This window comes from Chionomys nivalis, chromosome 12, assembly GCF_950005125.1.
Source record: "Chionomys nivalis chromosome 12, mChiNiv1.1, whole genome shotgun sequence".
NCBI classification, from domain to species: Eukaryota; Metazoa; Chordata; class Mammalia; order Rodentia; family Cricetidae; genus Chionomys; species Chionomys nivalis.
Window position 1 is genome coordinate 50524935 of NC_080097.1, and position 13426 is coordinate 50538360.

Below are 13426 nucleotides of genomic sequence, written 5' to 3' on the forward strand. Positions count from 1 at the left end.
GTTTAAAAAACGAATGCTAATAGAACAGCTGGAGAACTTCTTGGATGAAATTCACCGAAGAGCCAATCAGATCAACCACATTAATAGCAATTAATTAAAAGAAAATAGAATGTGGCCACTTATTTCACTGTCTTCTCCAAATACAAAGTAAATACAAGACTGTTGTAATCTTGCATTCATTCTTTGACATGCATCGTTGGCTATTTGAAATACTAAAACAGTCTACAGATCCTCTCCATCATTTTACAGTGACCTTTTCATTTTGGTTTATTTTTGTAATGTGAAAAGTATCACTAATTTTTTTTTTAATTTAACAAACTAAAACTATTCTCCAAATCCTCTGCTTGTCATTGGCTCTTGCGTGTCAGTTTCCCTCAGGTTATATTTTCTTAAACCAACCTTTAAAATTGTCAGCTGTTAAGGTTGAACTTTGCCAAAAAAAAAAAAAAAAAGAAAAGAAAAGAAAAAAATTTAAAAAGAAGTTACTTTGTAATTTTTCGGGAAAAAAAGCACATACATTAAGAACTAGGTAATGTTTTGTATATACAGTTATTTTGGATATATTATTGTAAGTTGTACAAATGTATTTTGAAGAATATTTAAGAAAAGCACTTTTGTTATTCCATCAATAAATGCTCTATTTTACTCTTGTGTGGTTTAGGAAATAATCACATTTAAAGTAACTACTTAGAAACATTCTAAGACAATGGAATTTTAAAGGCCTTGCTTTTTAGCATTGAAAAATACACAACTTAATATTTGTTAAACTATTGTAATTATATGTTACATAACCCGCATTGTCTTTTTTACTATATGTTCTTAGTTTTTGTTGGCCATGCCAACATTCTCCATTCTTACTTAGATAATGGGAATGGTTATACCTGTGGCTGACAGACACATTTTAAAAAACAACTTTAAGAGTAGATTACTTGAGGTAGTACTGGTTTCTTCGTACCCTTCAACCTTTCGCACAGAATTTGGATGACACTCAAGTCTAGCCACTAGTTAGGATGTGGTAGGTTTAGGGTATGTCACATTCTGAAATGTCTAGTCTGTAGTCATTTGGTCCCGTGTCATGCTTACGTGAGTCTGTGACATGATTCAGAGGGGATCTCTTGGTTCTGACACTGAGGCTGTTATTTAGAAGATGGCTGTGTTCATTTTTTTTCCTCACTGATTTGCACAGGATAAGGATACCTGGCACTTCATTTTCCATCCTCACAGGACCGCACACCGTAGAAAGGATGTGGCCCTCTGTCCTGACTCATGCGCATGTTCATCAGTCACTGCTGTGCCTTTTAGTGGTTTGGAGGATCCAATAGAAAAGATTAGGGTTTTTAGATTTGGAATAATTATGGGGAAAAAACTTCCAAAATTATTTTTTTAATTGAATTATTTTTAGATTAATAATATTTGGAAATCACATACCTTTAAAAGAAATTATAAATATTTATGAAGGAAAGCATACATAGAACATTCTTGAGATTTGCTATTTTAGTCAAGGGGGTTTGAAACTCTCCCAATATTGAAGACAAACCCTGAAAAATAAAAAGAATCATTTAATTTGACTTGTATTATTTTCATATAACAATTCATTAAAACTATCTTACCTCTTCAAAATACCTGGAAGTAATTGAAGATATAATTTAGAGATGGAATTGTTGAAGTGATTCCCTGTAGTAGGAACTATACAAAATCCAGATTGACCTTTGGTTGTGAATTTGATGGGTTAAGAGTGAGATCAGTGGGAACACTGAAGTCATTTAGATAGGAGTTATACTTAAGTTGGAGCACCTGGGAAGCTGTCCTTGGAAGGGTCCTCATGTCATAGGCTGCTGGTGGGAAAATGCTCAGATCTTCTGCCTTTACTACATTATCCATTGTGAACCCTCAAAGGAATAGTAAAATACCAGATTCTTCTGTCTCTGCTCACTCCCCCCCCATCTGTCTGGCATCATAATCTTTACATACTAATACTAAAACTTAGTCTCAAAGTTTGCCACCTATCAAAACTAAAGCTTAAAATTCCATCTCAGGCCTTCACCTTTTTAAAAATGGTGGGCAAGTTATTAAACTAGTGAAATTTCTACAGAATCCTTGTCAGCAAAGGTAAGGGTGGGGGGGGTATATTGTGGGGGTCAGTATTTTGTAGTCTTTGAGGTCATAGAATGATGCTATGCTGGACAAGTGGTACTTTCCAGAAGGTTGGTATTAGAGTTTAAAGGTAATTTTTCTTAGCTTTCTCCTATCTGTTCCATTTGTTGATTGATTGGTTAATTGGTTATATCAACCTAAGATTTGTAAACTCTAACAGTGAAGACTGAGGTTTTTTTTTTTTTTAAGATTATTTTTTATTTTATGTCTTCAGTGTTTTGCCTACATGTATGTAAGTGCACCACATGTATGCCTGGTGTCTGGAAGCCAAAAAAGAAGAAAGTGTTAGATTCCCTGAACTGGAGTTACAGACTGCTGTGAGTTTCCATGTGAGTTTCTGAGCCTTTATAAGTGAAGAAAATGCTCTTAACAACTGAGCTGCCTTCCAGCCCTAGCTGAAACTTTATAATTCTTTCAGTAATGTCATCAGAACAGCCGCCTTCTGGAAAGAAAAAGCCACAGGGACTAAGATTTGTGGTGAATTAGGGAACTAAGTAGACCTGTATTTTCTTTTTCTTTCTTTCTTTTTTTTTTTTTTTTTTTTTTTTTTTGGATTTTCGAGACAGGGTTTCTCCGTAGCTTTTGGTTCCTGTCCTGGCACTAGCTCTTGTAGACCAGGCCGGCCTGGAACTCACAGAGATCCGCCTGCCTCTGCCTCCCGAGTGCTGGGATTAAAGGCGTGCGCCACCACCGCCCAGCTTAGACTTGTATTTTCATTTTGATTAGTAGAACAGTTAAAATTTATAGCACTGAAATTGTGTCTTTTCTAGTCCAACAACTTTACATGGTTTTTATACAGTTGAATTTCAGGAATCTGTTATTTGTCATCTTATTGTTCTTTTTATTGGATATGAGCTTTTGCAGTAGCCCTTTTGTTCAGGTTAGTCCTCCCTCTTGGTTTGAGGGTTTAAAACTTGTCTTTTTGTTAACTTTTTTTTTTAAAAAAAACAAAAAACAACAACATACTCTGCTGCCTGGTCTGAGTGATCAGGGCCATTTTGTCTATTGGCAGTCACTGGGGTTGGGGTGACCATGGTGAAATACTAAGTGGACATTGTCATGATCCCCAAGTAGATTATTTTCCATGGAATGATTACCTACATTCTTTTTGTCATGAAATGTTCATTTGATTTCTAGCACAAGTTATGGCAGTATACAAATGATTCTCAGATAAAATGATGTTGACAATATTTCCTTTTAACAATCTGTGTTAAACTATGCTAATTTTCATTCTAACTTTTGGTATTTTTTTTTTCCTTTTCCCCAAATAAAAGTAATGCCTGATGTTTAGTTAAAGTAGGTCCACCTTGGCTTGATTGTGTTAATCTTGTTCCATATTGTTTTAAACACTACTGAGAATTGCCAACAACTCTTTACTGAGAATCGCTTCCTTCTGAGGCCAATAATTATTGCAGGAGAACAATTTGAGGGATAATAATAATTCAAAGTCTATTTTCAATATTGCTGAATTTTATGGATACCTGTTTGTCCTTCTGTTGTGCTAGTTAGGCTAGCTCGTGCCTCCCATTTTTGCATTGAGATTATTCTGTAGTGGTGCAGAAGAGTACTTGACAAAGGCCAGCAAACCACATAGAAATGTGTGCATCCCTAAGATGCTATAGACTCTGTGTGACTTCTGTTATGTATCTTGACCTGAAGAAACAGTCTTTTCTAACAAGAAAGGCAAGATTTGATTGACCTGTGTTTTCATGATTTTTTTTAATTTTTTAGAGTAGAAATCTACTCAACTAAAAAAAAAAAAAGCACTAGCTACAAATAAATAAAATGGAAAAGTAAAAGCCATGAAGGAAAAAGAGGTTCCTTTGTTCTATGAAATATTTTCCCTTTCTCAGGATGTAAGACAGCAGCTGCTAGGAAAACACCATAGAAAGAACTAGAAGAAATAATTTGAAAATGGATGTGTAAAATTAGATTATTAGGAGGAGGATAAATGTCTGAATCCAATTTTTAAAAGAGTCAGTACCTGTGCTATGTTCTCTCAGAAGAAAGATGAAGGGCCGATCTGCTTTAAAAACAGGAGTCCGGGACCTCCTCAGCAGCAACACAGCTGGGGAAAGAATAGACCCTGTCATGTTTCCTGGCCATGGCAAAGTACATGCAGATATAGATACATAGGTACTAACCTTGATTTGTCTTTAAGGAGTCAAAACACTCAGTGACATTTTACTGTGTGGTACTTTGGGACTGCAAATGGTGAAATTAAAGAGGAAAGATACTATTTAATCAATCCTGTGTCTCATTTTTAAAATATTCCATGAAGTAGCTTCCATCAAAGGTAAAATCTGTATGATTTTATTCTTTGTTGATAGGGCAATGATACTTTTGGCATCATTACTTTTCAAGATTTTGCCTTCTGTCATTTAAAAAAAATGTTGCGTCACACCTGGTCTTAGGCTTAAGTGGTGTGGTTTACAACTGGAGTCAACTGGGCAGACTCAGCAAGACTCGACATGGGCGAGCTGCCCCATGGTGTTGAGTGCCTGGGCTTCTGGATCTACCTGTGGCTGCAGACGACCTGGTGCCCTCCTGGGAAAGCTCCATCTTGGCCTTGTGGGTTGCTTCAGAAACATAAAAGCCATCTTGGCCTAATTTGCAAATGACAGAAACGTGAAGTGATTTGTTTACATTTTCTGTACATATCAAGTAAAACTTCAAGACTCAGTGCTACTAGTCTACAGGGAGTGGTTGTACAGAAAACTGCCAAGTCACGTTATCTTTCTACAGCTCTCAAGAGCTCTGCTCACTAGATTTAATCTGTCTTCCCCCAAATTAGTAGAGACTGAACCCATAAAGTTAATTTTAAATGTTAATATTAAAATCTTAACTTTAGCCTATACTTCTAAAACTTAAGTAAGTCATTAGGCTCCCAAGAGTGTGTCACAGAGTAGATACTGTCACCCAGGAATAAGTTCAACAAACTTTTAGTTTCCCCTTGACTGTCTTCTTGGGCAGTAGTTTTTAAGAAGACAATGAAAATAAAAGTTATCAGATTATTTATGAGAACAATCCAGTGTTAGAAATGCCTGCTGCTGGGCTGGAGAGATGGCTCAGAGGTTAAGAGCACCAACTGCTCTTCCAAAGGTCCTGAGTTCAATTCCCAGCAACCACTTGGTAGCTCACAACCACCTTTAATGAGATCTGGTGCCTTCTTCTGACCTGCAGGCATACATGGAGGCCGAACACTGTGTACATAATAAATAAATGTTTTAAAAAAAAATGCCTGCTGCTCCACAACTACATTCTTTGGAACTGACTGCTGCTTTCCTAGTTTGCTTACCTTAAGGACTGGAACCCGTAGAGAAGTGTGAGGTTACAGCTGTACGTGTGTGCTAACAGTTTCAAAGATTAGCTTAGCAAATAGTAATGAGAGAATTTAGAAAGGGCTTGACAGATTTCTGTAACTGAACAATTCTCCAAAGACGGAATAATGTGTTAAAACAAAGGGTGAAGGTCGACATGCAGAAATAAGGCTAAGCTGCCCAGCCCTTCTGCTTGAGGGGAAGTGCTGATCTGGTATCACACACACCCAATCAAAATTGAGAATATCCAGCTTTCAGACACAAAGCCCATTTCTACCCAATCCCCTCCATTCAAGAAACTGCCCTCTTTAGTACACCATCCGAGAGACCTGGGTGTTAACAGTCTTTGATGTAGGTAGGGAGCTTTGCTTGTTAGGTTGTTCTGCACTAGTCAAGTGTACTCAAGGAGATGGCCCCTAAAGTTTCTTTGAGACTAAAGCGAACCTAGGGTACAGATTCTTGTGTGTCATCGCAGTGACACAATGGGGTATCATGAGATGGTTATTCCCACTGTAAGGGAAAACTGCTGGCAGTAGATGATGGATATTCACTTGGTACCAGTGGAGAATCAGATTGTTTTCAGTGGTGGTCTTTTTCTGCTTGACTTTGAGAGAAGAAACAAGATTCTCTGTTAATAGTTAGCTCCTTCTAGTCCACTGAACAAACAGTGCTAACATTAAAAAAATTTGCCAGTTGAGGTTTTACTGTCTTGACACTGTTACCACTGTGTTGTCTGGACTACTTTTATATGATTAAATGAGTGCAACTTCATTCTGAAACCCCTTGTCAGATAACATACAGCAAGTCCCGTGTCTGCATTGTTTGCCCCCCCCCACACACACACCCTGGGGTGGGGGTCATTGTCCTGATATGAATGCCTCTTTGGTAAGCTAGGTTGGACTGTTTTGAGTGTCTGCAAAGGCAAATGAGTTGCTTAAGTAGCTTTTATCCCCACCAGATTCCAAGAATGGCCAAAATTGTTTGCATATCCGTAGCTGTTTGCATAACCATAGCCGAGACTATTCATAGCCAGTATGCCACCGTCACATCTTTGAAATTCTCTGGTGAGAGCTGACCTTTCTGTAGACTACTCTGTTTATCTTGTATTCAGTCTCCAATGTGCTTGCATTTGTCATGAGGCTATTGAAATATTATGCCACTAATGAACTGACCAGGAAAAGCAGAGGGGTTTTCCTGTCCTTCGCTTTTCTGAATTGTTGGCATCTGCTTAGTGCCATTAAAGGTCACAACCTGTTTTTCCCAAGATTTGCCCTCAGAATCATCTGTAGGTGCTGTTCTGTAGAAAAAAGGGAGAGGCAGGTTAATGGACCCCACGTTGTTGTGAGTAGGAAACTTTCTTGGGATTGCTGATTTGCTAATGTTTGTTGTGAGTGGCTCCAGCAGGACTGCGGTACATAACTTTCTACCCTGAAGCCACCCTCACCTCCCCTTCTCCCAGTTTATTAGCTGAACCTTCTGGGAAGCACTTCATAGCCAAGTATAAACATATCAGTGCCTACATACTGTTGCCCAGCAAATGTGAGGGATTCTTCTCCCTCCTTCCCAGCATGCTCCCGTTCCTCCTCTATGATACTGCCTATTCAAGGCTACCCCCTTCCCCGTCTTACTGTTAGCTCTAGCAAGTGGCCATTGTGGTGTGTTCGCTTCACTGCCTGGCCCAGCTTTCAGAGTAATACTTAGAACTTGGCACGTGTCAAGCGGCGTATGTATCCAGAACTAAGCACATTGTGGTCTTTGGCAAGGGTTTAATTCCCATTCCCTTGGTGGGTGCCATCAACCTTTTATATACAGTTGGTCACACGTTTGTAAATCGTCTGCATTTTGACCTTAACTCTTCATCAGGACAGGAATGGGACATTTGCTTCCTTTTTCTGATAATGATTTCCTTTGGGAAGAACTTGTTGCTTATCTTTTCTATCCTTTTACTTAGCTACTTAGAAGTGAAGGGTAGGTATGAGAAGTGAAGGGTAGGTATGTAATGTACCACTGCAGCTGGCCCAAGACAGGAAAGTGTCTGGAGGAATCTTGGGTGGCTCAACTAGCTAGCTGGTTGTCTTTCATCCTCTGCTTACTCCTTCCCATGTTGACTGCACTGCCAATGGCCCTCTAGACAATTGCCTTATTCAAATCATTGCATGTAGTTTGAACTTCTTACTGACAGAAATTGGACATTGACTACCTGCTTAAGAAAACAAAGACTAAGATAGTTTTTAAAGAGTTTGAAATTTGTACCCAAGCAATACCTGAACTAGAGGTATGAGTTAATATCAAAGCCTGCTGATGGTACTGGGGATTGCCCAGAACAGGGGCCTACCTGTTCTCTTCAGTGAGAAAGAAACCGGAGCAACTTGATAACTTTGTAATCTGTAGAGACAAGGTGTCAGTGGGAACGGAGAGCTATATCTGGGCTCAGGTGAGATCTGGAATATTGAGTTCTTAAAATGCCAAGAAGGAACAGAGAAGTGATTTTACCCCCTAGGAAAGGAGAATTCTAAGTGATTCTGACTTTGGAATCAAGTGGGGGGAAGAGCTTTGTTGGGCTTCCTCAGTAATACAAAGTATGGTGACCCCTTGTTAATTGTAGAGAGATGGCTCTGTGTTTTCATTTCTCTGATAAGATGGCTCGGTGGGTAAAGGTGCTTGCCTCACAAATCTGATGACCCTGGTTCAATCCTTGGAAGCCACAGAAATGTGGAAGGAGAGAACTGACTTCACAGAGTTGTCTCTGCACTCCGCACCTGTTCATGTACTCCTTTCACCCCAGCACGCATACACAATAAAATTTTAATTTTTAAAACCAAGATTGTTCCATACAGTTGGTGAGGTGAGTGGTAACTTCCCATTTGTTTCAGTGGCCTTGTCTCTGCTGTAGGTAGAAGCTCACTTGGGTACTGACATGAGTGGTCTTGAGTTATGTTTAAAGACAGGCATCGGAAAGCAATCTTAGTTGACAAGCTATATCTATAAAGGGTCAGATACTAATTTTTTTTTAACTATCACCAGTTTTATGTCTGTCCCAGTGACTCGGCTTCACTACCATGGCTAGAAAGCAGCTTTTTGTTATTATTGTTAATTTGTTTTTTTTTCCTTTTTTCTTTTCTTTTTCTTTTTTCTTTTTTTTTTTTTTTTTTTTTTTTTTTTTTTTTTTGGCAGGGTTTCTCGTGTAACAGCTCTGGCTGTCCTGGAACTTGCTCTGTAAAGCAGAATAGCCTTGAACTCAAAGAGATCCACCTTCCTCTGCCTGAGATTAAAGGTGTGTACTACCACAGCCCAAAAGATTATTTTTAGTAAGTAGCTGCTTAATTAATAAAAGCAGGTGTTGTGTCATCATTTGACTTCTATATTATTGGAACAAAACAATGGAAGAAAATTGTTAAGTCTCAGTAAAAAGCATGAATACAAGCCCCAAATTTATTAACACATGCTGGATTTTTAAGCCAGATCTGTGAGCCTTGAATTATATTGGTTTGAACAAATGTAAGTAAATGAATTGCGTTAGATGTGAGCCATCTCAGTGGTACTCATAGGACTTGGTAACAGGCTGGGGTAATGGCTCAGTTGGTAATGAGAACCCAAATGGGATTCCTTGAACCCATGGTAAAAAGCCAAGGGATGTGGTACATGTGTACAGTTCCAGCACTGCAAGGCTGGGAGGAGCAAGGGAGAAAGGCAGTGGAGTCTCGTAGCTTGCTGCCCAGTGGAGCCTAATCCTAGTGAGAGATTCTGTCTCAGAAACAGTGGATCACTCATCTTACAGGCCATGGGTATTTTTACTTACAATGGGACTGCAAGATACAGGACCACTACTGTTTAAGGACACAAGATGGACATTTGAATATGTCTTTCATAGAGGCTGAGGGAGAAAGGCCGGGAATTATGAAGGAGCAACTGATTAATGCAATGTTGTGGAAGAGAGGGCCAAGAATAACCTCAAAACTGCTTTTTCCCCCTCCCTTTTGGTACCAGGTACAAACCCAGCATCCTAAAATTTTTCATTTGGATGTAAAAGTAATGAAATTTCCATTAGCCATAGGGATGCCAGAGCTGGATTCTGAAGCCTTGAGAAGATGACATGCTTGCCCATTATTGAAGATAGAATATGCATAACTTGGCTGTCCCTTGCCCCTTGCCTTTGATCGTTTTGCTGTTATAGTTTTCTTTTCCTGCAAGTGTCAAAGCATTCCTCTTAATAAGGAAAATTTCTGGTTGATATTTTCAACTAAGCCAGCAGTATTGCCTTGTTTCTAATTGTATACCTAGTATTGTGGACAGTAGAAAACTTTACTATTGTCTTTGTACATTTAGACAAAGAGGTGGTAGATGGTGTGTGTGTGTGTGTGTGTGTGTGTGTGTGTGTGTGTGTTGGAGACGGGACCCAGGACTTTGTGCATGTTCAGCTCAAGTACTCTATTATGAAGTCTTAGCCCAAAGATGGCAAATTTTAGTACTCTAGATACTTCCTGCCATACTTTATTGAATAAGTAACTTGCAGTTGTTCTGTCTGGTCACGTCTAAAGCACAAACCTGGACTTGAAGATCAAACTCCCAGTATTTTCTGTAATTAAGGGATCTTCTGAACCAAGTTTTAGTGCCAGGTATTCCAATGATCTGGTGTTTAAAATGGTGACTTCCAAGTTCATCAAGTAAAAGCGTTGTCGACACCAGTGAGAACGTCTGTTGCAGTGTTCTCTCCACAGATTGTCTGTGGAGTAGGTACAGTTCAGGGCATTATGAGTTGGCACAAGTTGAGACAGTGGTTCCCTCAAGAAATTCTCAAGTAGATGTTACCATTCCTTTTCTCTTGGGCATGCAGTGGAAACTCAGACTGCAGGCACTCATGGCCCCTAGTGATCAGCAGTAGCATGCCAACTATGAAAAAGAAGTTGAGCGTGGATGCTGCCTCTTAGGGCAAGGTCGTAAGAGCAAGGGAAATCTGAGGAATGGACGAAGGAAAGATTTATGCCTAGCTTATTACAAAAGGCAGGAGGAGTTAAAGGCAACCAGGAAGGGTAAGGGTAGAGATGGTATGATCATGAGGCTGATGGGACAGCAGAGAGCAGAATGAAGGTTCCGGTGCTGCCTTGATTCTTCATGAGAGTCTGGTCACGGCAGAGGGAGGTCTCTTCACCTTTGGCCACTTGCTACACTATGAAGGTGCTTTCCAAGTCCACGCTTAATATCCCCAAGGAGCACCCTTCACTCACCAAATCTAATCAGACTTGACTGTTATCAGAGGCACCACATTCTTATAGACAGCCAAGTGCTTTATTCTTTTAGACAAGTGTTTTACTGTCAAAAGCTCTATGGAAACAATTAAGGTCCTTTCATCAATATAACAAAACTGTCCCAAACATAATGCCCCCAAATGATTGGAAGAACTGAAAAATGGTTACCTGAAATTCCTTTCAAGTTAGCTTTGAGTGGGTCAAAAAGATCAGTGATACCCCATGATCTTAAAATGCTTTTTAAGTCAAACTGATTTTGGAACCGAAACCTGCAAAACAAAAGCCAACTATCAGGTACTATTTAGAATTCACACAACTCTCTCATACATACTACATGGAGGTCATGGCACACTGGAATTCCACCACTCTGTGTTTTTCATTGTTCCTTCTCTTGAGTCATACCTGGGGCTAATTTGACCCCTCTGGGCTTTCCCCAAGCTTTGTCTATACTGCTCATTTGTGATGGCCCTGTTTCCCTTGACTGCCTTTAAATAAGGGTCCATCCCTCAGCTGTTACCTTCCTACTCAGATGGCCTGACGTTTTCGAGATGGTACTAGAGTTAGGGCCCAGGACCTCCTGTATCCTCGCCAGATTTTCTATTGCTTGACCTCCACCCCTAGCCTAGTCACTCTGGTTCTTAAAGTCCAGTTTGCAAAGTTGTACTCTGAGAGTGTCCAGACCAGTCTGCTTCCTATTAATATTCTTTATGACACCATAAGTGACCTGAGAAGAGAAGCTACCTCAGCTCCTTTTTATTACTAATATTTAGTGAGTGCTCACACTATGGTAGATACTAAGATGAGAACTTCATAGAAATCATTCTATCTTCATATAATGGCTATTATTCCATATGTAGTAGATGGAAAATTCAAGGCATTACGTATTTTTAAAATCCTGCTCAAGAATGCCCTAATGAGTATTGGTGCATCTCAGTTCAAATCCGGGCTATGAGAGTGTGGAGCCTAGCCATGATCACTGGGACTTTGCTCCTCACATTTGGATAGAATCTCAGACATAATGGGTACAAAACAGTAGCTATTTTACCTTGTATAGTTTTCCTACTGTGTAACACATTTTCATGTTTGCTGTGTGCAGTATGTGTGTGCCTTTGATGTGCAGCAGAGAAGGAACTCAACCTTGAACTGCCCAGACACCACTGAGAGCAGAGAGACTCAGCACAGCATTTCCCCAAGACAAAGCACTGATTTGCTGTCGAAGAAGCCTTCAAATAGACTGCTACTGCTCTTTTTATCTTTGAAGATAAAAAAATGAGTCGGGCGGTGGTGGCGCACGCTTTTAATCCCAGCACTAGGGAGGCAGAGGCAGGAGGATCTCTGTGAGTTCGAGGCCAGCCTGGTCTACAAGAGCTAGTTCCAGGACAGGAACCAAAAAGCTATGGAGAAACCCTGTTTCGAAAATCAAAAAAAAGAAAAGAAAAAGAAAAAAAAAAAGAAAAGAAATATAATTTAAATGGTCTTTTGTATAAACCATACATAACTTTAGAAAAAAAAAAAGCATGTTGACATTTTTCAATTTTTTTGTCTTCAGCCCAGGAAACATCCTTTTTGAAAAGCATAACTGCTGGCAGAGACAGGCAGATCTCTGTGAGTTCGAGACCAGCCTGGTCTACAAGAGCTAGTTCCAGGACAGGCTCCAAAGCTACAGAGAAACCCTGTCTTGAAAAACTTAAAAAAATGAAAAAAAAAAAAAAGAAAAAGAAAAGCATAACTGCTGACTGTAATGATTGGCGCTATGGACCTGGCTTTTTAATTTGTTTCCTCTCTCCAGGAGCTTCTTTCCAGACCCAGTGGCAAGTTACCTCACCTCTATTTCCTTGTTATGTTTCTTTGTGCAATAAGCATGACAGCGGTAAAATCTGAATAGGGTTTGACAATTAAATGAGAATTTGTGTAAAGGGTTCAGTACAATGCCCAGCACGGCTAGGCACTTAGCATTGTGTTTTGACTGTGGTTTCACAATAATATTAAGAAACCAAAGATGTGGTGGGTGAGGAAACTGAATAATGTCATGTTTTAGTTTACTTTTAAAGTCAACAAAAGTGGGATCTGATTTCAGAAGATCCTGGTGGTACTCCTATATGATTATAATACATATTTTATATTCTATTATTCCAGTGGTGCTCCTATGTGATTATAAAGGCAGAACAGGAAGAAAAGACACGGTAACTGGGGTAAACAGCTGAGACACTGCCTGCCCTGTAGAGAAGCTAGAGTCATATTCCATATGAACTCTCAACAACATAGTAGGGATGGGGTTGAAGTGAATTGAGTACAGTTAAATCCAACATCATATTAATTCTGCCACCGCCAAGTAGGGTTTAGTGAAAGAGTGCAAGATGTGTTTAGGCATGAAAATAAGATAACAACATGTTAATAAAGATCATGTGGTCATCTCAACAGCTAAAGAAAAGGCTTGTGACAAAATCTAACACCTTTTCATGATTAAAGATCAACAGGACTTGGGGGACGTTCAGTGATAGAGCACTTGCCGAGCTTGCTTGGATGTTACTACCGAAAGCAACGACAGATGATGCCCAAACAAAAAGCCCAACAAGCATCAGATAGTCAGCCAGCTTGGGACATGAGGTGACTCACGATGATGAAGAATGTCTACAAAAATCCCTGCATCTAGCATCTTCCCTTCAAGGTTCCCATGTAAGATCAAGAACAAGGGTAGCCATTCTC

At 39.6% G+C, this 13426-nt stretch overlaps 2 protein-coding genes across 4 annotated transcripts in view; one reads left to right on the top strand and one right to left on the bottom strand.

Moving 5' to 3' along the window:
• The window catches only part of Ints6 (integrator complex subunit 6), a 79076-nt gene extending 76982 nt beyond the window's left edge, over nt 1–2094 (top strand). For all 3 annotated transcript variants that reach the window (XM_057785964.1, XM_057785965.1, XM_057785966.1), the window contains exon 18: nt 1–2094. In XM_057785964.1, the coding sequence (XP_057641947.1) occupies nt 1–94 (94 nt within the window). In that variant the 3' untranslated portion in view covers nt 95–2094.
• Nucleotides 1495–13426, bottom strand: part of Serpine3 (serpin family E member 3) — a 26837-nt gene continuing 14905 nt past the window's right edge. Inside the window, exons 6-9 of the mRNA XM_057785967.1 lie at nt 10889–10989; nt 4674–4760; nt 4139–4222; nt 1495–1538 (exon numbers count right to left, since the gene is read on the bottom strand). Coding sequence (XP_057641950.1) covers nt 1495–1538; nt 4139–4222; nt 4674–4760; nt 10889–10989 — 316 coding nt within the window. The remainder of the gene's footprint in view (nt 1539–4138; nt 4223–4673; nt 4761–10888; nt 10990–13426) is intronic.